The sequence below is a fragment of the Mesoplodon densirostris genome, chromosome X (genome assembly GCF_025265405.1).
Source record: "Mesoplodon densirostris isolate mMesDen1 chromosome X, mMesDen1 primary haplotype, whole genome shotgun sequence".
NCBI lineage: Eukaryota > Metazoa > Chordata > Mammalia > Artiodactyla > Ziphiidae > Mesoplodon > Mesoplodon densirostris.
This window is the reverse complement of record NC_082681.1, coordinates 27036659-27063023: the sequence shown is the minus strand read 5'-3', so window position 1 is coordinate 27063023 and position 26365 is coordinate 27036659. Positions and strand designations below refer to the sequence as shown.

Genomic DNA, 26365 nt, shown 5'->3' with positions numbered 1-26365 from the left:
TCTCCAAGTATTTCATGGATTTAACACAATTCAAATTAACCCCCAGATTTCTTTTAAAAAATATTTATTTATTTATTTAGGCTGCACTGTATGGCTTGTGGGATCTTAGTTCCCTGACCAGGGATCAAACTCAGGCCCTCAGCAGTGAAAGCGCTGAGTCCTAACCACTGGACCACCAGGGAATTCCATCCCCCTCCCCAGATTTCTTTTTAAATCGATAAATTGTTTCTCAAAATACGGATATGAAAAGTTCAAAGAATATCCAAGTTTGTATTGCAGAAAAGAATAAACCTGGAGGATTTACACTATCAAATTTCAAGATTTATGATGCAAAAAGTAATTAAGACATTTTGACCATATGACCTAGCAATCCCACTACTGGGCATATACCCAGAGAAAACCATAATTCAAAAAGACACATGCACCCCAATGTTCATTGCAGCACTATTTACAATAGCCAGGTCATGGAAGCAACCTAAATGCCCATCAACAGACGAATGAATAAAGAAGATGTGGTACATATATACAATGGAATATTACTCAGCCATGAAAAGGAATGAAATTGGGTCATTTGTAGAGATGTGGATGGACCTAGAGACTGTCATACAGAGTAAAGTAAGTCAGAAAGAGAAAAACAAATATCATATATTAATGCATATATGTGGAACCTAGAAAAATGGTATAGATGAACTGGTTTGCAGGGCAGAAATAGAGACACAGATGTAGAGAACAAACGTAAGGGGGGAAAGTGGCGGGGGCGATGGTGGTGGTGGGATGAATTGGGAGATTGGGATTGACATATATGCACTAATATGTATAAGATAGATAACTGATAAGAACCTGCTGTATAAAAAATAAATAAAATTCAAAAATTCAAAAAAAAAGACAGTTTGGTATTGGTGCAAAGGTAGCTAATAAATTATGGAATAGAGTCCACAAACTGGAGCCCCACACATGATTTTCATCAAAGACTCCACTGCAATTAATAAAAGAAAGAAAATGTACTTTGTAAATTGAATATCTACATGGAAGAAAATAAACTTGATACCATAATTGGAGATTGATCATATATCTAAATATGAGAGCTGAAAGAATAAAACTTCTAGAGGAAAACACAGAAGAATATCTTAATGAACTTGGAATAAGGAAAGAATTCTTTATCAGCACACCAAAATCACTAATTATAAAATTTTTTAATTGCTAAATTTCACTTCATTAAAAGTTAGAACTTGTTTATTGTGAAACACTACTAAGAAAATAAAGAAAAGGCAAGCTATGAACTAAGAGATTTTTCAGAATACACATATTTGCAAAGTTCTCATGTCTAGAAAAAATTAAGTGCTTCTATAAATAAATGAGAAAAAGGGAAACCCCACTTTAAAAATGGGTAAAGAATTGAAGAGACACTTGACATAAGAGGAAATAAAAATGACAATAAGCAGGTGAAAAGGTGATAAGCATCCTCACTGTTAGGGGTAGTGCAAATGAAAACCACAATGACATACCATTGCGCACATACCAGTTGGAAAAGAAGGCCAACAGTACCAACACTTGGCAAGAATTTGGAGCAACAAGGACTCTCTTACAAGTCCATTGATGGAACTGTAAAATAGTACAACTTCTAAAAAAAGGTTAGTACCTATTGTAGCTAATCATAAGCCTACTTTACAATACAGCAATTCCATTCTTGAGTATATATCCAATATAAATGAGTTGATGTCCACCATAAAATATGTGCAAGGATGTTCATAGCAGCTTTATACAAAATAGTCAAAAACTAGAAAAAATATCCATCAACAGTAAATGGATAAGGATAATGTGCTATATTACTACAATGGAATAATACCAAAGCAATTATTAAAAAAACCCTAGTGATGCATGCAACTATATGGATGGATCTCACACATATAATGTTGAGTGAAAAAAGTGAGAGGCAAGAATACATTCCATATGATTCTATCTACATGAAATTTAAAAACAGGCAAAACTAACATGTGATGATAAAAATCAAATAGCAGGGAAAGGAGCATTCTGGCAATAATCTGTTGGAAATAATCTGTATTATAATAAATGTGTGTGCATGTGTATGTGTGTATATATGCATATACATATATATATGCACGCACATATGTGTGTGTGTGAGTGTATTATTAGTATACTGTTATTTTGTTTGGAGTACTTTACTGTATATAATTTACACCTTAAATACAATTTAAGATATATGAGACTATTATAAATAATTTTATACATTTCTCAGTGTAGATGAAAAGGACAAACTATACTTGGAAGCTGCAGTCAAGTAAAACTGACACAAGAAGAACTAGAAAATCCTAACCATCTTAGATTCCATAAATAAATTGAATCTGTTGTTATAAACCTTCCTACAAAGATACTCTGTGCCAGAGAGCCGTGCTGGTGAATTCTTCCAAGTACTTAAACAAATTTACCCAGTATCTCCCAGAGAATAGGAAAAAAGGAACAACTCCCTCACTTTTTTGAGGCTAGCATGACTTGATACCCAAACTGATAATAATAATAACAAAAATATTACTGACTTTTATCTCTCGATAACATAGATATTATAAATAAAATAGTAATACATCCAAACCAGTAACATATGGAAAGATAATGCAAAAGGACTGAGAGGGGATTATTTCAGGAAAGGAAAATTGGTTTAGTACTAAAGAATAAATAATTTCATGTAATGTAAAATACTAACAGAATAAAAGACAGAATTACATGATTATTTCAGAATAGATTCAGACAGTAACATCTGATAAAATTCAAGACCTCAAGGACATAACACTGAGTGAAAGAAGCCAGACACAAAAGAGCACACACTATCCCATTTTTATCAAATTCAAAACAGGTAAAACTGGTGGTGTTAGAAGTCATCATCACAGTCCCTTTTGGTAACAGGAAGGCGGTAGCGACTAGGAGGAGGCATGAGCAGGTAGCGATGTGCCTGTATTGTTCTGCTTGCTGAACTGGTTGTTGGTTGGTTATCAGGATGCATTGAATTTGCGAGAATTCTTTGAGCTATGACTTGTGATTTGTGAACATTTTTCTGTGTTATATTTCAGTAAAAAACATTTTTAGTACCTTATATTGCTAAAGGAAAATATAAATTTGTGAGATGATTCTAAAAAAAACAGCATAAAACAGGTACCCCGTATTGAAAATAATCCTTCTGTTGTCATATATCCCAGCTATAGACTTTGAAGCATGTTAAGAAGATAAAAGGTCAATGCATACCAATTTGTCAATCATGAAGTACTACTTATGGGAACATACTCTTACTCCACTGCTAGGTATAAAGGGGTTGGAGAGTTTTTCTAAAGCATTCTTTGAAGTTCAGATGCTTTTCTAATTGCAAGGGGCCTATTATGTTTCTGGAGATATACATTTTAAAATGAGTATCATGGGATGATAGAAATAAATGTGTAAAATTTTATACAGCTCCTAAAATGTAAAACTGGCTTCTAAATGAAGCATAATTGCCTTAAGAAATTCAAATGCAAAGAAAACAAAGCAAAATTTTTTTAAAACCTCTCTAAGTGTAAATGTATAGCAGAGCATTTTATAAATCAATCCTGATACACATAAAGAGAAATATATGTGAGATGCTAAGATTTTACATTATTTTTTTTTTTTTTTTTTTTTTCTTTTTGCGGTATGCGGGCCTCTCACTGTTGTGGCCTCTCCCGTTGCGGAGCACAGGCTCCGGATGCGCAGGCCCAGCGGCCATGGCTCACGGGCCCAGCCGCTCCGCGGCATGTGGGATCCTCCCAGACCGGGGCACGAACCCGTATCCGCTGCATCGGCAGGCGGACTCTTAACCACTGCGCCACCAGGGAGGCCCGATTTTACATTATTGAATAAAAATTGATACTCATCCAATCAAATAATATTTGTAAGTGAAGTGAAATATACAGTGTGATGGAGCCACATTACATTATATTTTAGATGAAATTTATCATTTAAATGCTGAGTTTTCTTATTCTTTCAGTTAAAATTAATTGAACATATACTATGTTCCATGTACTTTTCCAGGTTCTGAGGATGCATAAGCAACTTTAGCTGAGAAAAATTCCCTAGACTGTTCACTAGCAAGTAGGAATAAGAACATCACAGCCAAAGCCTGAGTCTCAAATGAAGTTAAGCATTTAAATCATACCTGGTTTTCTTCCATGCAATTTGCTCAGGTTAAAAAGCAATAAGCAAAGTGAGCTCTGAGAGAGACCAGATCACTGAAAACTCAACAGCTAAAAGCAGTTCGTCTCAAATTTTAAAGGGTATCCAAATCTCTGACAACCATTGTGTAAATGCGTACTCTGGGCCCAGCCAGGAATCTGCATTTTCTCTGGTTTGGTTTGGTTTGGTTTGTTAAGATCCTGGATAAATTTAGTGCAGCTAGTTCCAGGACCACATTTGAAGATATGCTGACCTCTGCAAAGGAAGCAAGTGTTCAAAGACTGACCAAACTTAAACTCCATTTTCTCCATCCATTTTTACTTCTAACTTGTAGGAAAATATGCGTGATTGAAAATTTATTGTGGCTTTTTTTCCATTTGCAGTTAAAAACACACAGGGAACAAAGAAGTTTCTCATCTGATAGGATCACAGACAATATTTTAAAGATATTTGCAAAGAATAAAACAGAGAGAAGTAAAATTAGTTTGTATATTTGCCTGAGGCATGTTTTTTTAAGATACTTAAAAAATCATCCTCATTTACCCTCTTAAGAGAAACTAAAGACACATACAAAGAAGGAATGTCTGGGAAAAAAAGCCATGACTAGCAATGACCTGTTGGAAGATGAGAAACATTTTTATTTACTACCATGTTTTAGCAAGTTTTCTATTATCTCCAAATCCATGGGACCATGACCGGTATTTTATGTTTCAAAAGTATACTTCAATAAATTATTTTAATAATTTTTTACTTAGATATGATCATAATATTTGCTCTTTGAATGATCCTTCCTTTTTCAACTGTTATTTTCTTGCTACAGTCCTCATCTTTTGAATTCTGAGGTTGTTGAGAACAGAACTAGTTTAACAGTAAAGTGCTATATCATTTTTGTTGCCCTGTTGAGTACGTAAATATTTTCTATATGGATTCAACTCTTATACCTTTAATAGTTTATAAAATATGTCCACTTTGGACAGGCTAAATAAAGATCAACATAAAGACCAAAAAAAAGTTTTACATAATCATCTCAAGTCTAAATGCAGTTACATACATAAGCATTCTTATTTTACACTAACTTCCGGCTCCCATTAACAAATAGGCTTTACAATTTTAATAACTCTATATCTCATTAAAAAATGTCAACTTATTTTTTGGAAAATATGATTCCAGGAAGATGTTGAAAGTACAACTGACATAGAAAAGTGAATAACACCTTTATTTAATAGCTAATATAAAACAAGCCTAGTAGATAATAGTTACGCAATGGGGGCTATTTAATGCTGAGTTGTAGGATATGAAAAAATGTTTTCAATTCACTTGGGGGAGTAAGCCACTCCTAGATGTCAGATGTTTGGTGATGCATTGTAGCATGGTGGACAGAAATACCCAGGGAATTCCTATGTAAAGCCATATCTCAAAGCCTGAGTGATGTCACAGTGAGTGATATTAGAAATTTGAGAGATGAGATGCTATATGAATGTATGGACATTTGTAAATGGATTAGTAGCGGCTGCATTACATAGAAGGGTCTTGAAGATAATCTTAATCTAAGCCAACATTTCCCAAAGTTGCCACTGAGATACTATTTAGAGCCTTGAATCAAAACAAGATCCCATTTATTTCAAAGCAGTTACAACTAATACTCAAGGAATAAACTGATCACCTGGTAGGATCTGTTACAATGATTCATAATGTTTTTATTTTATTTATTTATTTATTTATGCATTCAATCATTCATTCATTTGCCAGGCCACGCGGCTTGTGGGATCTTAGTTCCCAGATGTGGGATTGAAGCTGGGCCCTCAGCAGTGAGAGCGTGGACTCCTAACCACTGGACCGCCAGGGAATTCCCCATAATGTTTTTAAATTTGTAGAAATACCAAAACCAAGTGTTGTGAAAATACCACTTTCCCAATTGCCATACTAGTTTGGGTTTAAAATAGATTTTTCTTCTGGGGATTCAGTCACTTCCTGTTTGTCTCATATTTAAACCAAAAACAAAACAAAACAAAACAAAAAACCATAGCAACTACTTTCTGCAGAATGCAAGCATGCATTTAAAAAGGGTCAAACTCAATGGAATGTTAGTTCTCTGGGTTACTTCTAATCAAAATTTTCTCAAAAATGGGCCAATAAAAGTGGAAAAAACAAAGCATCTTTTTAGGCCAGGGTATCAGTGCTATTCTCAGTATTTTACACAATATGATGCTGAACAACAAATTGGGAAATTAATACGGCAAATATCGAATTTGACTGAACTAATATTACTGAAGGTGAGTGGAGATGTGTGTGAACTTCTGGAATTTTTGGAGCAAACAACATGTTACTAGAACCCATAAATTAGAATATACTAAGGCGTATCCCTTCTCTTAATCCAATATACCAACTCTTGAAGGTAAAAAGAATGTTAACGAGAATACCTAGAAGAGGGTATATGAAAAATATCCAATTCCATTATATATATAAAGATGTTACAGTTCTCATTTACAATGAAGTGAGATGGTCCTAACCATCAAGAAAGCCAAGTAAATCTCATTTTTACTAAAAAAATCAGAAAATCAATTTGTTCAAAATATATTAGGCATTTATTATGCCATGCACTTTATTGAGGAGTAAAAATTCAAAAAAAACATGGTGTTGCAAGATGCTTACAATATTAGAAATATATAAGTAAATCTCTAATGACAGTAAAGTGTGATAAAAATATAAAATTTTGGGATTTAGCACTTCATTCATAATTGGCTTCAAAGAGATCTTTAAAACAGGAAAAAATGCTAGCCATTATAAAATGTTGCAAAACTTGTAAATATAGATGGTAAATCAAAAAGATTAAAAATTTCTTGGCATCCCACCTTTATACATTCCTGTATTTTTTTTCTGATTATAAACACACCAAAAATTTTAAGGGTCTAGAATGAGAGTAGATCTTTCCAGATACACAGATTTTTAACATGCCTATTTTAGAATAATTCCTTTCTGAAATATTCAGTTATTTACTGAGAGGTTAAATAGCTTCTTGTTGGTTATGTAATCTGACCTGTAAAACAGACTGGATAGCAAGAGGTAGTTTGTTTCATCTATTATTTAAAGCAGATTTTCTAGCAGCACACTCTAACACTGAGTTTAAAATTAGTTTCAGGTGTTGAAGCTTTCTATGACGTTTTGCTCCATCAACTGCCACTGAAAGTGGCATAGCCTCTATTTATAACTCACTTTATTTCCCAAGACACTCCTAAGAAACTTCAGGCTAAGGTCAATTGTGAGAAACATATCCTTGGGCAGAATATAATTACTAGTTATTTCTAAAATTAATTTTTTACTATAGGTATTTCACCTCAAAACACACCAAGGATAGCATTTAAGATATAACTTTTTCCTTACATCTAGTTAGGAACACTAGATGTGTTCAAATAAATAAATTAGAGGTTAAATATATTGAGAATTTTTTAAAAGGGATAGTTCAAACTCGAATTTTCAAATTATCCAACTTGGTACCTTTTAAAGAAAAACATATAAAGAAAACAGATTCTCTGTATGTTTGATATATTTCAAAACTTCCTTGCCCATACTTAAATCATCATGATTTCTCCCCACAGTAATCATAGGTATATGTTCTGTTCCACATGTAGTGTACTAGTAATACTTAAGGATTGGGCTGGAATGTTTGTATCAATCAATTGTAAATTGAAACAAGTTTAAAAACAGCCCCTGACACCTCATAGCCCATGAGGATGTCACTGTCAAAAAACCAGAAAATAACAAATGTTGTTGAAGATATAGAGAAATTGGAACACTTGTGTACTGTTGGTGGGAATGTAAAATGGTATAGCCACTATGGAAAACAGAAATCAAAAACAGAATTACCATGAGATTCAGCATTTGCATTTCTGGGTATATATCCAAAATAATTGAAAGCAGAGTCTGGAAGAGATAATTGCACACATATGTTCATAGCAGCATTATTCACAATAGCCAAAAGGTAAAAGCAACCCAAGTGTCCCTCAACAGATGGATGGATAAAAAATGTCGTATAAACAGACAATGGAATACTATTCAGTATTTAAAAGGAAGAAGTTTTGACATGATACAACATGAATGAACCTTAAGGAACTTATACTAAGTGAATTAAGCTAGTTTAAAAAAGATAAATATTGTATGATTCTATTTATATGAGGTACCTAGAGTAGTCAAACTCAGAGAAAGAAAGTAGAATGGTGGTTGCCAGGGGCTGATGGGGAGGGAGGAGTGGAAAATTCTTGTTTAATGTGTGTAGAGTTTCAGTTTTGCGAGATGACAAAGTCATGGAGATTAGTTCCACAGCGTGAGTATACTTAACACTATTGAACTGTACACTTAAAAATGCGTAAGATGGTAAATTGTGTGTGTGTGTTTTACCACAATGGAAAAAAAATTAAATTAAAAAAAGTCCCCGATCTTTAAGAAAGCAACTAAGGAAACATTTTACATTCTTATTATTTCTGGAGCCATGGTTCGTCTAGCATGATTATGCTGAAACCATCTTTTTAAAAACGGATTCAAATACCCCAAGTTTTTAAAAGGCTAAATTAGTGAGGAAAAACAAAGCATTATTTATCATCCCTTGGGAGTATCCATAAGCCAAACACCTTTGCTTAGGGCAATATTCATAAAGAAAGACCAGAGAAAAAGAAAGAAGAGAGCTCTTTACACATGACATATGAGGATATCGTAGAATTTGCTCTGGCTCATGATAAATATATACAGAGCAAATCAAATTACAGGATGTCCTATTTTAAGAAATCCCATTTTCTACACAAATGAAATAGGACTTAATTTATCACATTCTGAAAGTATCCTTTAATATTCTTTGAAATAAGGGATTCCATTACATCACTTAGCTTATATGTGAAGACTAAAGTACTTGTCTCAAGAGGTGGAGGCAGTAGCAACGTGTTAGAAACCACTGTCCATTGGAAATAAATCCATAATAAAGATGACACTTGTAAAATTATAATGTAAATCAATGAGGGAATATATGATTCCATTTTCAAAAATGTGCTTCATGTACAAATGTCCAGGAATGCATCTATTGTGTAAAACGGCATCTAGTTTTAGTCATATATGGCATAATTCAAAAACAAAAACACACTGAACCCTATATCTCTGGGTTAGTAAGGCAGGAGGAACAAAAATGAGCCATATCTCAGGTGCTGGGGGATGTTATTTGATGAATTAACTAGGAGCCTAGAGGAAACTCAAGTTGCTGCCCTCTGACTGGAACATTCAAGTTTATCATTTGTGTGTAACATAAAAGAGCAATTTAGATGTTAAAATTTAATCAACATGAAACATTAATGCCTTAGGTTGAAACAGAGAATGGCACAATAATGGCATTAGAAAGGGTGAAAATAGCACCATTACTCTCATTGACATCATCAACGTGTTTGCTTCAGTGAACTGTACCTCCAAGATGGAAAAACAAAAAATTCATTTGTAAGGAAATTATCATCAATACTTTGCTTTCTTCTCGCCCAACTGCAGAATGACCTACATGCTACAAAGGACACAAAAACATCTAACTGAAATATAGCTTTTTCTTTATTTACAACATCAACATTTGGTAGATTTCCCTAATCTTCTTTTGGTTAATATGATTCATTAGGAAAATTTATAATAAAAGTTGATCATTACCAAATGAAAAGATGAAATATTACTTTTGGGTGGCCACTAAGTAGTGTTTAATATTCACTAAACAAACATTCATTTGGTCATCCGCCTACAAGTCATTAATTTCCTACTATGTGCCAGATATATAGTAATGCATATGTATATATATATATGTGCAGACCTATTAAATATAGGTGGGTTTTGGAATGAGAACCAGAAGACCTTGCTTCTGAGATAGTACACCCCTCCCAGCCTCTCCCAAGTACCATTTCTATAGCGATGATTCCCACATCTGTAGCTGTAGCCCTAACTTCTCTTATGAGCTTCAGAATCATATTTCTAACTACCAACCAGACATTTCTATCTAGAAATCCCACAGGTACTTCAAATTTCACAAGGTCAAATTGTAACAGTCCTGTATGTATGCATGTCCATGCTCATACATGCCAGGCACTCACAATGTACTTTCAAACCAGTATTAACTCTGCCCACTTTTATTTTACCTGCCAGACCCAGCTCAAGTATTGACTCTTCTGGGAGCTCTCCATGACCTTTCTAGCAGAATTGTTACTCTCTCCATATTCTCGTTGTACCTACTATATATCCTTAATACAATATTTACTTTTTCTTGTCATTAGTGAATTTTTATAAGTAATGAATTAGGTATCTTTTGCCTTTGCTACATCATAAACCTTTATGGCAGATGCCCTGTTTCATTGTTGCTGTCTCATTTTTGTGTCTGAATGGATTAATTTAAAAACACTCAAATAAAATGGTGTTTTTACAAGGAAATTCTGTTTCAGTAGGTCTGAGCTGAGACTTGAGGGTCATGGCAACGTCCTGTAGCCACACTGCCCTTTCGATGATACCACACTCCAATGATAGATGTCCCTGGGTTTGCAGCAGGCCAGTAGTGGGAAATACTTTTGGCAGCCCTTTCAGCAGCTCTTAAAATAACACCCTTTAAAGCAAACACCTATGGCCTATGCAGCCTTTCTTTGACTTTAGTACATGTCGTTCTCACTGAACTGCATCCCTGAGCAGCTCATATGGTGACATGTTTAACGTAGCTGGGTTACCCAAGACTTGCAGAGATTAGGCAGCTGTCAGTAAAACATTCGGGAGGGCTCTGTGAATTGCTTTCTAAAATCACTTTAAATTAGCAATTAATGGAAAATTTTTGACAACTTGTTCAACACGGAGTACAGTCGGATAAAAATCAACCTCTGGAGAATTCAACACTGTTTATCATTAATGCTAGAGTATATTTAACAGATAAATTTTTTCCAGAGTAGTCATCTCAATTTATTTCAGTGGATATCCTTGATTAGTAAATTCTTTCTCCTCCCTTTAAAGAAAATTTAGAAATTATCTCATCCATATAGTAAAGGGGAGGAACAAACTTGGGGAGGAATATATGAATATGTAGTTAGGGATAAATGGAATTAATCTTTTTTTATGCATTGTTATAAGTAGCTAACGTTTTTCAGGCAACGGTGATAGGTTATTTGTACTTAGAGACATGTATTCCATTGTTTATTTTAAGTGAACTGTATGCATGGGTTCACTGAAATGCTGGCATGGTTACTTTTTCAATTACAATTACATTTTCAATTATTTCACACTCACAGGTTACACAATTAATTGTACTTCTGTAGATCACTTTGACCCAGAACTAGAAAATATTTCAAAATAACTAAACTTCTACTAATATAAATACGTACAGAGTTAGGCTATCTAGTTTTTTAAAAGGCTAGCCATGTGATTTGGCATCAAGGAGATACACCCTAAATTACGAGAAAGTTAACAGTGAGTCAGTGATGAAGTTAAGGGCTAAGCCAGAGAACAAATCAGGGTAGAGATGTTCCTTCTATTTCTTGAAAATACGTCACGTAGAAAGCATCATTTCCTCTGAAAATGTTCTCCCAATGTCCCAAAACGATGACAAAGTACCATAAAAATACCCTATAACCTACAAGAAGACAGGCAGTGAATACTTTGGTGAAGTTCTTGGGTAATGTTTGAAAAAGTTTTCAGCAAATACACACACACACACACACACACACACACGCACACACAAAGTAAAAAGAGAAACTGCTTACAAAAAAGATCTTTCAAAACTAATTTTGTAAAAAACAAAATATTTTAAAAGAATCTTCAAATTTAAGTATTTGCAGGTGGAAATACTAAATTCCAGTGCCATCTAAAATGTATACATTTTCCTTTATCTTCTGGTATCACATATGGAAAGTTTATGAATGGATAAGCACCATGGCCTGACCTAGAAATGAATTAGGGCAAATTTTATGGTAAAAAGGCAGGAAAACAACAATATTCCATACGATTTAAGAGTAAAATTTTTACTCTTATTTATGCATTTACTTATCTTTTCATAGCCTTGAACTTTAGGTCTCCAGAGGCAAATACATTCATTCAGTAAATATTTACTGATTGCCTATGATTTGCTAGGCATTAGTGGAGAAATGTGAGAATATAAAGATGACACTTATATTCTCTGCTCTTAAGACACTTATAACTGAGTTGGAGACACATACATGCACACAAATACATTTTACTGCTATATAACAACAACTATATAAACCTGTTAAAACAATCTCTGTAAACAAAAACTGCTTTTTTTCCTGTATTTCTTAACTCCCTTTTAGTACCACTCAGTATATTACTCAGTTGGTTCAGATTTGCAACTGAACAGCATGTAGTGGACACCAAGCCAGCATCCGAGTGCCAAAACATTTAAGGAAAAACAGACATGCCACAATACTAATGCGAGGTCAGTACAACCTGGCCAGTTGTGAGGAAGGGCCAGTCTCCCTTCTCACTTCCAATATTCTCACATATGGAGAAGCACAACCTGTTTTCCTAACAATACATGCTTTGTATTTGTCTATGCTCCAAAGTATCGATACTTTTCTTCAACCTAATCCCACTTACTTTTATTTTCCGCCCCATCTTCTTGAAATAAACTTCCTGTGTCCTTGATAATCGTATATTATTATATTGAGGGTCATAACATCACTACTTTTTTTTTTTTCCGGTACGCGGGCCTCTCACTGTTGTGGCCTCTCCCGTTGCGGAGCACAGGCTCCGGATGCACAGGCTCAGCGGCCGTGACTCACGGGCTCAGCCACTCCGTGGCATGTGGGATCTTCCCGGACCGGGGCACGAACCTGTGTCCCCTGCATCGGCAGGCGGACTCTCAACCACTGTGCCACCAGGGAAGCCCAATATCACTACTTTTTTGAATATATTTTTTCTACTTTAGGTAAGAATCTTTGAGATTGACAAAATTAAATCTTAATAAATTGGACTTTACAAATTAAGAATCTTATCAGAAGGAGTTGGGACGAGCTCATCTTCCTTTTTTGCAGTTTTTTCCTGTGACTTTAACTGTTAAGCAGAATTAGAAAATTTAAGTATGTTCAAATATAATATTTGGTATTGAAAACAGCAACAGCAAAAATATCCAGTCTATACCCTGCAGCAGTATACATTCTGCCCAGCCTGCAATACGTTCTACATTTTCACACTTGGAATCCCTGTTTTGAATGATGGCATTGAAACTCTGTGCAAGTTCCTTAACAAACATTCAAATATACTCACAAGTCTTAATAGTACTAAGGCAAGAAGTGAAAAAATACATATTCACTTATCTATTTAACAACAGGTCAGGAAAACTTAAATAAGGGTTTAAGGAGAAAAAGATTGATTAGGTTTTCAGATTAACTCTGAACATTCAATCAGCAGAACCCCTGCGTTCCTAAACTGTTCTGACCAAATGAGATTCTGGTACAAAAAACAAGATTGTATAACAACTTTTTTTTCAAAGTGAATGAAGTTTTTAAAAAGCGTGTTTAGCACCAACAACTTACAAACTACAAACATGAAGACTACAATTTGCTTCCAAAAGCCGGTAATCTAGAACTTGGAATGTATCCTCCCACTGGAACAATGCTATAAAACAACAGCTAACTTTCCAGAACAGATGTACAAACTGTTTTTAAGAGTGTTCTTAAGGGCTTCCCTGGTGGTGCGGTGGTTGAGAGTCCGCCTGCCCATGCAGGGGACCCGGGTTCATGCCCCGGTCCGGGAGGATCCCACATGCCGCGGAGCGGCTGGGCCAGTGAGCCATGGCCGCTGAGCCTGTGCGTCCGGAGCCTGTGCTCCGCAACGGGAGAGGCCACAGCAGTGAGAGGCCCGCATACCGCAAAAAAAAAAAAAAAAAAAAAGAGTGTTCTTAATATACCATCTATCTGCAATGAAAAATAACCAAAACAGCATCATCGTAATACTAGTAACAAAAAAATAATAAAAGAAAAAGAAAATATACATAATTGTAAAACCATGACCGCCTGGCCTTCAAGAGAGAGAATATGTAAATGACTCAGTGAACAGATCTAAGAATTAGTCAAAAATTTTTGTATAATTCAAAACAATAGTGTTGGACAGGTGTAGAAAATTATTAAAGCAAAGTTTTGACTGACTGAAGGACACCTCACTCTCTAGCCCGCCCTCTCTCTTTCTTTCTCTCTCTTTGCCTAACACACTGAGCAGAGGTAAGTTGGGCCCTTTCCACCTGGAAGATAAAAGCCACACAGAGTAATAGCACAAACACAGTGAAGGAGGAAAGCGAGAGGGGACTGGAAGGTGTATCTGGGCACTTTGAGGACGCGGAGGCCATCCTTAGCTCCAGAGGCCGGCATAGTTCCCGTGGAGGCCGGAAGGGAGAGGCCCCCCAGCGACGAAGAGCTTCATCTCGGGCCAGTTGTAGCAGTGAGTGTAGAGCGCGTTGGGGAACTCGCCGATGCCACCGAAGTAGTTCACCCACAGGTCATCGTGGTTGAGCCAGCCTCTGCCACAGGTGAGCTTGAGCTTCCTCCCTGCGGGCCCCGGAGAGAAGTGCGGGCTGGCCGAGGCCCTCTCCTCCAGGAACTTCTGCGCGCGGACGTCATAGAAGAGCAGGGAGCCGTGGCCCGTGCCCACGGTGACGATGTGCTGGTAGAAGCTCAGCGAGCGCACACCCGTGCCGCCCTCTCGGGAGCACAGGGGCCGGATGTTCTGCTGGCGCTGCCGCGGATCCAGGAAGGAGACGTGGGACTGGGAGCCCACCGCGTACAGGGACAACTCGTCGCAGTAGGTCAGGCACACGTTCTCTCGGCAGTAGGGCAGCCTGATGGACAGCAGCCTGGACAGGTTGCTCCGGGCTTTCCACAGGTGGAAGTAGCCGTCCAGGGACACGGCTCCCAGCTCCTGGTTCTGGTCGCTGAAGGCCAGGGCCCGCACCTTGCGGTTACTGGGGTTGGTGCTGGCCCTGGGGATGGTCTTCACGTCCCTGGGACGGATGTGGGCGTACAGGGGGAGGCCCGCGTCGTTGTGCCAGGCGATGCTGCCGTGGAACATGTCGGGGTCCATCCTCCAGAGCGCCACGGTGCCGTCGCGGGAGCCGCTCACGGCCACCGTGTCGCTCATCCAGGCGATGGCGAAGATCCAGTCCTTGTGGCCGTGGCGGTCGCCCAGGCACACGGGGTCCAGCGTGGGCAGCTGGTAGACGGCCAGGCTGTTGGGGTTCTCGCCCCCGGTGGCCAGAAGCGTCTTGGAGGGATTCAGCTGGATGGCGTGGATGCCGCAGCTCGGCTGGGCGCGGGCCGACCCGGGCCCGCGGTCCCGCATCAGGGGGATGCGCGTGATCTGGCCCGACTGCACGTCCACCACGAAGAGCGTGTTGCACTTGGAGCCGCACACCACCTGCCTGGCGTTCAGCCACTGCGACGCGAACACCTTGTTGAGGGTGCCCAGCGCCAGCTCGCGCTCCCTCAGCAGCTCGGGCAGCTTCTGCACCGCGTAGCCGCGCAGCTCGCCCTCGAAGCCCGGGAGCCCGGCGCGGCCCCGCGCGCCCACCTCGCGGCCCTTCAGGTAGTGCAGCAGCGAGCGCCGCGCCGCCGGCCGCTTGGGCTTCTTGGGAGGCAGCTGCCCGTCCCCGTCCGCCGCCGCCACCGCCGAGCCCAGCGACGACGAGCCCGCGGCGGCCGCCTCGAGCGCCGGCGCTTTCCGCTTCCTGCTACCTGTTTGCCTCGGGGCCATGGTGGGCGGCGGGCGAGCGGCGGCGGCGGCGGGGGACCGGGGCGGCCGCGGGGCGCGGAGCCAACAGAGTCCGGCGCGCGGCGGCGACGGAGGCGAGTGCGGCCGGGCCGGGCAAGGAGAGGTGGCCGGGGGGAGCGGAGCGCAGGCGGCGCGCGGCGGCGGCGCGAATCGAAGCGAGGGCGGGAAGCGCGGCCGGCGGCGCGGCGGGAGCAAAGTCGGTGTGGGACGAGGACGACGCGGGGGGCGAGTGTGAGGGTGCGGAGGCGGCGGGAGGAGCGGGCCACCGGTGAGCTGGTGGGAGGGAGGACACGCCGGCTGCGGGGATGGATTTGTTGGGCCTGGGTTGTGCTGGGGGCCTCGCTCCAGGACCCCGAGCTGGCCATGTGCTCCTGACCTAGATCCCCACTAAATGACTCAGGATATTTTGCCACTCTTAGGACAGCAGCCGGGCAGCCCCTCTGCTGGAACCTTTACTATATAAGCTTACACCTTTACTTATATTATTATACTAGCAAGCATCGTTGCAGTAATTTTACAAATATTATCTTGTTTAATCCACTGTTATAATAGGGTAGCTACTATTTTGTAGATGAGGGAAAACAAGGCTTGGAGAGTTATAATTTTGTCTAAAGTCAATGAAGTAGTAAGTGATGGATGCAGGATTTGAACCCAAGTAGTCTCAATCCATATTCCATGCTCTTATCCACTTCTCAGAGATTAGGGATATGTCAGGGATTGAGTGAAAGGGTCTGCTAGTGATAGAGATTTAAGCCTTATTTCTTTGCATCACCAAATATGGTGGGACACGGCTGTGGACATCTGTGAAGTTGGACGCCACGGGTAAAGATGCTAAGAGCACCTGTGAAAGATTCTAGGATTCAGCCTATGATCAGTGGCAAGGCTTGCTGAAAGGGGCAGTTCTATAGCTCTTCTGGCACAACAGCCAGACAGATTAACAAGGACCAGTGTAGGTCATCCTGATGTCATCCTGTCATAGAATGAACAATGGGGGTATGCATAGCAAACAAAAGCTAAAGACTACATCCATCTCTTTTTTCCTGGGACCAAGTATGCATTGAAATCTAATACTATCTCATGGAAAGGGGAAAGAATCCTTGAAATTACTGATGTTGGACTTTCTACCAGCCAGGTGTACGCAGTTTGGATTCAAATGCAATTTGGTTTAGAAAAACAAGGACATGTGCTATATCTTCCTCCTATGTTTCATGTGAGAAGATAATACTCATTACCCATACCTCACAAGAACAAGGAGAGGGCTTTGTATGCTCTGGGGAAAGTGGTACCACAGACAGGAGAGTGGTAATCCCTTAATCACTTACTATCACCCCAAGTCATAACGCAATGCCCTTATGTCTGCAGTAGTGGAGGATGAGTATTGTAACTGTGCAAAACATCATGGAGATACAGGAAGGAAGACTTTCAGTTCTGGCAAAGAGAGAACACCCCTATTCCTTGCAGGCCCTTAACTCTTAGAACTAAAAAGCCCTCGAACATAGCACAAGAAACAAGTAAAGGAAGTCTCTGAAAGATGGAAAGAAGTTGGAAGGACTAAGGATCTCAGAATTTGAGGAAAGACAGGGTGGTGAGTTCCCTGAGTTTCCTTATTGTGTCCCATATATTCCAGACAAGAAACTGCAGAAGCTCCAACAAGGAGCCTTCAAATAGGCTCAGAAAATAAGAGCTCCAAGAAAAGCCTGTCCCCTCTAGGCAAAGGATCTGGAGAAGGGAGGCCAAACAACAGAAAACCTTTCTCTCAATACTCACCCTATTTCAGCCAAACGCCAAGAGAAAAACCATCCCACCTCTCCCCACCCCCACTGTTTCAGTGCGGCCAAGTGGGAAGCTGATCTTCCGTTCTCAGTCTGGCAGAAGCAGGTGCTATACCTTGATTCCCCTGCAGCAGTAGTGTCAGTGTGGTCCCGGGATGAGCTGTGCCTCCACCTGCACCCACAAACTCGGAGACCTAATGAGATGATTCGATGAGAAGCTAATCACCACTCTGCTTCACCCACCCCCCTCCACTTCACCAGTTATCAGCAGGGTTCAGTGAGGAGCTGAGCTTCAGACTGAGCACTCCCCTCACCCCTGGAATCAGCAGGGAGCTGAACCTCCACACCCACCCAGCAGCAAAGAGCAAGGGACTGGGAAACAGGGTAGCTCTGTTCCCCAAGAAACAGTGAAATATGTACACCTATAGATTCAAGAAACTGTGAACCCAAACAGCATAAATCCAAATAAGTCCACACCAAGGCACATTATAGTTAAACTTATGAAAACGGAAAACAAAGAAAAAATTTTCAAAGCAAGCAGACAGAAGTGACACATTACTTGGAGGGGAAAACCAAATTGAACGACAGCAGACTTCTTATCTGAAATGAGGCCAGAGGAAGTGATGAAAGAAAAAATATGTTAACTGAAAGTTCTATATCCAGTAACAAAACAAAACAAAACAAAACAAAAACAACTCAGGACTGAAGGGCACATAAAGATATTCTCAGATGAAGGAAAACTAAGAGAATTTGTTGGTAGAGAAAACCTACACTTGAAGGATGGCTAAAGAAAATTTTCTAGGCAGATTGGTAATCATAAAAGAAGACCTGGAATTTTAGAAAGAATATCAAAAATGACTACAAATATGATAATATATAATAGACTACCCCAATTCCCAGGAGTTTCTTAAATAAAATTTGATGTTTGAAGCAAAAATTACACTATCTGATGTGGAATTCAATGTATGTAGGGGGAATACTTAAGACAATGATATTTAAAAGTAGGTAAGGTAAAGGGAACTTAAAGGAAGTGAGGTGTTTTATACTTCACTCAAGGTAGTAAAACACTGATAACAGTATACTATGATAAATGACATATGCATATTATAATACCTAGAGTTAACTTCTAAGAAACTTTACAAACTGATATATTCAAAAATTATATAAATAAATGAAGATGGAATCCTACAAAAAGAAAAAAAGAAAAAAGTTCAAATAACCCATGGGAAGGTGGGAAAGGAGAAACAGAGGAACAAAAAAAAGAGGAAACAACAGGAAACAGATAAGTGGCAGACTTAAGCCCAAACATATCAATGAATACCTTAAATATAAATGTTCTAAATACGTTAATCAAATGACAAAGATTGGCAGAGTGGATTAAAAAGCAAACATGATCCGAAAATATGTTTTCTACAAGTAACTCTCTTCAAATGACATCGATAGATTGAAAGTAAAAGGATAGAAAAAGGATAGAAAAATGATGCAAACATTAATCATAAAAAAATAGGAGAAGCCATATTAATATCAGAAAAAGTGAACTTCAGAGTGAAGAAAATTACTAAAGACAAAGAGAGTCATTACATAAAGCTAGAAGGATCAATCCACAAAGAAGGCATTAAGTCCTAAATTTGTAAGTGCCAAACAAGAGAGACTGTATGGTCAAGTTGGATTTATTCCAGGTGTGCAAGGTTGGTTCAACATTTGAAAATTAGTATAAACCAACATGTCAAAAGTATAATGAAAGAAATCATATAAGCATATCAACTGACAGAAAAAGTAGTTGACAAAATCCAACCCCCATTCATCATAAAAACTCTCAGAAAACTCAGAATTGAGGAGAACTTCCTCAACTTGGTAAAGAACATTTATAAAAGCCTACAGCAAACACCTATTTAAAGGTGAGAAACTAGGTGCTTTACCTCTAAGAGAAGGAACAAGGCAAGGGTTTCTGGTTTCACCACTTTAATCCAGTGTAGTATTAGAATTTCTACCCAGTTTAATAAGGATAAAGAAATAAAAGGCCTAAAAATTGGAAATAAGTAAACAAATGTGTACCTATTTGCAGATGAAATGATTGTCTATGTAGAAAATCCCAAGGAATCTACAAGAAGAAATTCCTGGAACTAATAATTGAATTAAGCAAGGTCATAGGATGCTCAGCAATCAGTTACATTTCTATATACCACAAACTAACATTACAGAAACCAAAGTCAAGAACACAATACCATTTAAAATCATACAAATAAAATGAAATATTTACATATAAACTTACCAAAATTTTTACAGGATCTGTATGGTGAAAAGGACAAAATACTTTTGCATGAAATCAGTTAAGATCTAGGTACATGATACATTCATATATTTGAAGACACAGCATTAGTAAAGATGTCAATACTGCAGAAGTTGATCTGTAGTTTTAATGCAATTTCTATCAAAATATCAGCAAGGTATTTTTTGAGACATAAGCTTGTTCTAAAATTTGTATAGAAAGGTACAGTCCCTAGAATAGCTAAAACAATCTTGAATAAAGAGCAAAGAGGGAGGAATCAATCTATATATCTACAGTAATCAAGATAGTGTGGTATTAGCAGAGTGATAGATACATTAGCAAACAGAACAGAATAAAGAACCCAGAAACAGACCAACCAAATATGCCTAGCTGAGTTTTGAGACAGGTACAAAGACAATTCAATAGAGGAGGGATGACTTTTTCAACAAACGATGCTGGAGAAATTGGACATGTATAGGTAAGAGATGAACCTTGACCTAAATCTCACTCCTTATACAACAATTATCTTAAAATGGATCATGGACTTAAATTTAAAACGTAAAATTATACAACTTTTAGAAAAAAATAGAAGAAAATCTTTGAGATCTAGGGCTAAGCAAAGAATCCTTAGAATTAACATCAAAAGCACAATTCATAAAAGGAAAAATTGATAAATTCAACTTCATCAAAATTACAAGATTTTACTCTGTGAAAGCCTCTGTTAAGAGGAATAAAAGAAAAACTGCAGACTGGGAGAAAACATTTGAAAACTGCATACCCAACAAAGAACTAGAATCTTGAATGCATAAAGAACACTCAAAACTCAACAGTTAAATAAGAATCCAATTAGAAAATGGGCAAAAGACATGACTAGACATTTAATTGAAGAGAATATACATATGGCAAATAAATACTTAAAAAGATGTTCAATAATACTGCTGGGCTTCCCTGGTGGCGCAGTGGTTGAGAGTGCGTCTGCTGATGCAGGGAACACGGGTTCGTGCCCCGGTCTGGGAAGATCCCACATGCCGCGGAGCGGCTGGGCCCGTGAGCCATGGCCGCTGGGCCTGAACGTCCAGAGCCTGTGCTCTGCAACGGGAGAGGCCACAACAGTGAGAGGCCCGCGTACCGCAAATAATAATAATAATAATAATAATAATACTGCTATCAGGAAAATGCAAATTAAAATCACAAAGAGGTACTACTACACACCTATCAGAATGGCTAAAATAAAAAATGACACCACAAATTTCTGGCCAGAATGCTGGGAATGTAAAATGGTGCAGCCACTTGGAAACACAGTTTGGCAGTTTCTTACAAAAGTACACATGTGCTCACCATATTACCAAGAAATTGCACTCCCGGGCATTTATTCTAGAGAAATTAAAACATATATTCACACAAAATCCTGCACATTACTGTTCACAGCAGCTCTATTTGTAATAGCCAAAGTCTGGAAACAACATGGATGTCCTTCATCAGATGGAAAGTTAAACCAACTGTAGTATATCCATAGCATGGATGATGACTTAGCAATACAAAAGGAACATGCTATTGATACATGCTCCAACTTGGATAAATCTTGAGGGAATTATGTTGAATGAAACAAGCCAATATCAAAAGGTTACAAACTGTATGATTCCATTTATATAACATTTTTGAAATGGCCAATTTATAGAAATAGACAAGTTAGGGATTTCTGGGGTTTAAATAGGGGAGTGGGAGTTGGGAGGGAAGTGGCTGTGGCCATAAAAGGGCAAGAGTAGGTATCATTGTAGTGATGGAAAGGTTCTAAATGGTCACTGTATCAATGCCAATATCCTGGTCCCGATACTTTACTATAGTTTTTCATTGGAGGAAACTGGGTAAAGTGCACACTGAATCTCTCTGCAGTATTTTGTACCACTGCATGTGAATCTCCAATTGTCTCAAAATAAAAATTTAAAAATCATTAAGAAAGAAATCATGGAACATATAAAGACATTGAAAATCTGTCAAGATAGAAAATTTTAAAATGAGAGAAACCATAAGCACCCTTTCATCAGTAGGTCTAACACTAGCACATTGGACTCCTTGCCTCTAATTGTGCAGCCTTGCCTCTTGACTTGACAGAAGCCATTGGAACACTTGAGGGTTAGGGCAGGGAAGAACATTAGTGAGGTGCCACTTTCTCTCCTTGGCATCCCTCACTCCACTGTACACAACTGTCAGGCACCTAATTGAATCGAGCAGAAAAAGTACATTAGTATTGCAGCCACCCCATAAGTGTAACCAAGGAGGCTGCAACCTAATAACCTCAATGAGGTCCTGGAATGAGGATTCATTAGGCAGAGAGTGGTCATACTTCTTTCTAACTGTGCAGGTTAGATGATTGAGGTTAATATACAGTAAGTCCCCTACATACGAACAAGTTCCATTCTGAGAGTGCATTTGTAAGTCCAATTTGTTCAGAAGTCCCACAAAGTTAGCCTAGGTACCCAAATAACACTATCACCTATATAGTACTGTACTGTAATAGGTTTATAATACTTTTCACACAAACAATACATAAAAAACAAACAAACACAAAAAACAAAGAAAACATTTTAAATCTTACAGTACAGTACCTTGAAAAGTACGGTAGTGCAGTACAACCGCTGGCATACAGGGGCTGGCATCGAGAGAACAGGCAAGAAGAGTTACTGACCGGAGGAGGGAGAGGAGGTGGGAGATGATAGAGCTGAAGGATCGTCAGCAGTAGGAGACGGAGGGCAAGCTGCAGTTTCACTTATGCCTGACGTTGACGGAACGCACGTTCACATCTTTGAAAGTTCTCAACTTGAAGGTTCGTATGTAGGGGACTTACTGTACTAGCCAGCTGCCTCTTTAGTAGGTCCAAATGAAGTGTTTAAAAGAGTGCCTTCACATTCTCACAGAACTCCCAAGAGTAGGTAGAGGACTCCACAGAGTTAAAAAAAAAAATCTAAGAAGGCATTCTTGATTTTTGTCTGTTTATTTAAATATGATATACACAAAATACTATACCTATATATTTTATACTTTCTTGAGAAGACATAAAAGAGATTTAATGAATTAATGCAATGCAGATGTATACTAGGATTCTAACATGAGGTACATGGAGTATGTTTGCTTGTGTTGGGGAGAGGGAGATGATCTGGCGGAAAGAGAGAGAAAGAGATAGGGATGAGGCAAGCAAAAAGGAAAGATGTATAAATGTCCCCCACACTCAGAGTATATGACATGATTACATGTTTACATTTATTTAAAATTTTATATATGTATAAACATAATTTTTAAATAATAGACAAATTCAGTGTTTAATATTTTCTTTGGTACCTCAGTGGATAGTCTTGTACTCACTGCTTTGGAGATGTCATCTAGTGGACTGTTATTTATTGAGTGCTTATTAATAAGACAGGTACTATGCTAAGTGCTTTACATCAATTATTTCATTTAATACCTACCACAACGACTGGAGCCCTGGATTATTTCTCCCATTGAACATATCAGGAGTGAAGGTATAGCAAATTTAAGACAACTCAGCAAATCCATACAGCTAGTAAGTGAAAGAGCCCGGATTGAAATGCATCTTGGCTTGCTTCGCAAGACCATGCATAGGCTATAGTATGTATAATGTATTGAACTTCTGTTTATAAAAACAATTGATACAGTGAGGTTTTGTTTTATGTCTTTGAAGATTAAGAAATACCGCTTTTATTTTTAAGGTAGAACATAAGAATAAAATGCTAAATGTACAACTCAGCCAAAAAACTTGAATCAACTATTGAGAACTGTTAGGATAAAGTTAAAACATATTGAATTCTTACCCAAGTGTCCGGTTTCCCTTGCTGAGAGTTTTTTCGGACATGTCAAATCAGTCTCGGTCATTTCAAAAATCTAAAAGAGCATAATGCACAGTTTCAAATATGTAAGAAGCAAAAGGAAATATGTAATATTTCAGTATTATTTTCCTTATACAGCAGTCTCCCCTTATGCACAGGAGATACATTCCAAGAGCCCCCAGTGGATGCCTGAAACTACCGATAGTACGAACTCTCTATATATTATGTTTTCCTATACATACATACCTATGATAAAGTTTAATTTATAAATTAGGCACAATAAGAGAATATCCGAATTGCCAGCATCACTACTCTTGCACTTTGGGGCCATTATTAAGTAAAATAAGGGTTACTTGAACACAAGCACTGCAATACTGTGACAGTTGATCTGATAACCTAGATGGCTACTAAGCAACAGATGGGATAACAGACAAAAGGCAGGATATGGCTAGATAGCACAAGATTTCATTACACTACTCAGAATGGCATGCAATTTAAAATTTATGAATTGTTTATTTCTGGAATTTTCCATTTAATGTTTTTGGACCACAGTTGACCATGGGTAACTGAACCTGTGGAAAGCAAAACAGTGGATAAAGGGGGGACTACTGACTACTGTACTTTCCTTAATTCCTACCTCATAGAATTATAGGACCATACACATCAGCAGAGGGACCATTCCTTTAATTCCTGGTTAGTGTTCTCTTAATTATCCTGAAGAGAAGAGTAGGAAATGGTGTATGGCCCCTGCCTTCCCACAGCACCTTTAATGGCAACCTGCATCACCCATAGCTCTTGTTCTAGAAGAAGCCTTTTGCTGAGCATGCTTTATATCACATGACCCTGTACGCCTGGTCTCAGCTGATTGGACCAATAGAAGGTACAATGATGAGGATAAGTCGATCCATAGAAAGATGGGTATTACAGATCAGAGAATGAGCTGGGACAATGAGAGTCTCAGTTTCAATAATTTTATGTAATAAATACCAACTACCATGAACTTAATAAGCATTTACTATAGCTAGTCTAGAATGGAATTTTGAAAACCCTTATTTGTGGGAAAAAGTGGCAGATGGAGTTGAATTAAGTAACACTGCAGTGTACTGCAATAAATGTACCCAAAGGAACTGACTATTGCTGATTGGGAAATGAACAATGAAACTCCTGGTCACTATACTTTTTCTAAAAGCTTGATACATTTATCTCCAAATTCTTTAATCTATCATATTTTGGAGGAGCAGACTGGCATTTAGTGTATGTTTCAATTTAGTCACTTTTAATTTCTTGTGAATACATGTACATTTTCCCATCATCACTTGTCTAAATGTCCTCTAAGCATTGTTATTCCACTGAAAAATGAAAGGAGACCCAATCAGTAGTATTTTCTCACATTAACTTTGTGGTTAAGAGAATCTAATTACCTTCATAGCAAAAGGCTGTCCTGTGGAGAAATGAATTGAAAACAATAAACAGGAATCTATCTGGCTATGAATCTATCTATCATCTATCTTTCTCTCTCTGCGCACGCACACACACACACACACATACAAATTTCATATATATATAAATAGTGATCCAAAAAGGCGTTAGGACAGAATGAATGCAAATCTGGAAAACATAATAAAGATATCAGGCACAATATACTCTGTGTCTTTCAATAGCAATGTTACCTACATATGGAAACATGGAAAGTAGTAAGTTACAGGTTCTCCAAAGACAGAATCCTTACCCAATTTACTCATTAAAATTTTTTTCTCACCATGCCTAGCACAAATGCTTTTAACTTGTAAGACTAGGTTTTCAAAAAATGATATTTTAGAGGGAAAGTATGTTGTAGAATAAATGCTTAAATCATGGTTTTATCACTCTATTTAATGTCTGAAAAAGTTAACATTGATATATTTATTTCTTAGAGTTAAGGTACTAGGCTAAATTGTCAGGTAGACCTACCAAAGCAATTAGACAAAGAGGTATAGTTATCCAGATCTGAAAACATTTTCCATAATTCTTATGAAACAAAATGACTAATCAGACATGAATACAGTTCTCCAGCAAAAAAAAAAAAAAAAAAAGAAAAGAAAAGTTAATTGGATTACGAGCATTATTTTCAACTAGGACCAGAAGTAGGATATTGTGAGGCCCATCTGGAGGTATGAGTATAAAAATTATATTCATAGCTCAGAAATGGTCCTTGGGGTCCAGTGCAAGAAACTTTCTTGGAGTGTTAGAGCTCAGTGGAGTGCTTTCTTAATGCATCTAACACATCACATGATCTAGCTGGGCCTGCTAAGCAGCAAATGTTAATTGAAAATCAGTAAGCTCAGGAGAGCAAGCTCTAACCTAGGCTTATCACTAGATGTTGATCATACTTAAACAGCTGATCTATTACCACGCTGGACGCTCCAAGGTTAACTATGCTGGACCCATCTTTAACAGCAACAGATTTTGAGTAATTGCCCTCTCCAAAAGGATCCACAGGGATATGGTCTTTTGACCAGAATTTTCCAGTTTGAGTAGCCTAATTC

The 26365-nt window shown here is 38.3% G+C and overlaps 1 protein-coding gene across 1 annotated transcript; it reads right to left on the bottom strand.

Annotated features, from left to right (window-relative positions):
- Positions 1 to 14541: 14541 nt before the first annotated feature.
- Positions 14542 to 15939, bottom strand: LOC132482487 (DDB1- and CUL4-associated factor 12-like protein 2). Its single transcript, XM_060087808.1, has one exon. The coding sequence runs from the start codon at positions 15937 to 15939 to the stop codon at positions 14542 to 14544; it is 1398 nt and encodes a 465-aa protein (XP_059943791.1).
- Between the last annotated feature and the right edge of the window lie 10426 nt (positions 15940 to 26365).

Coding starts and splice junctions, on each gene's coding strand:
- LOC132482487 (XM_060087808.1), bottom strand. CDS start 15,939: ATGGCCCCGAGGCAAACAGGTAGCAGGAAGCGGAAAGCGCCGGCGCTC.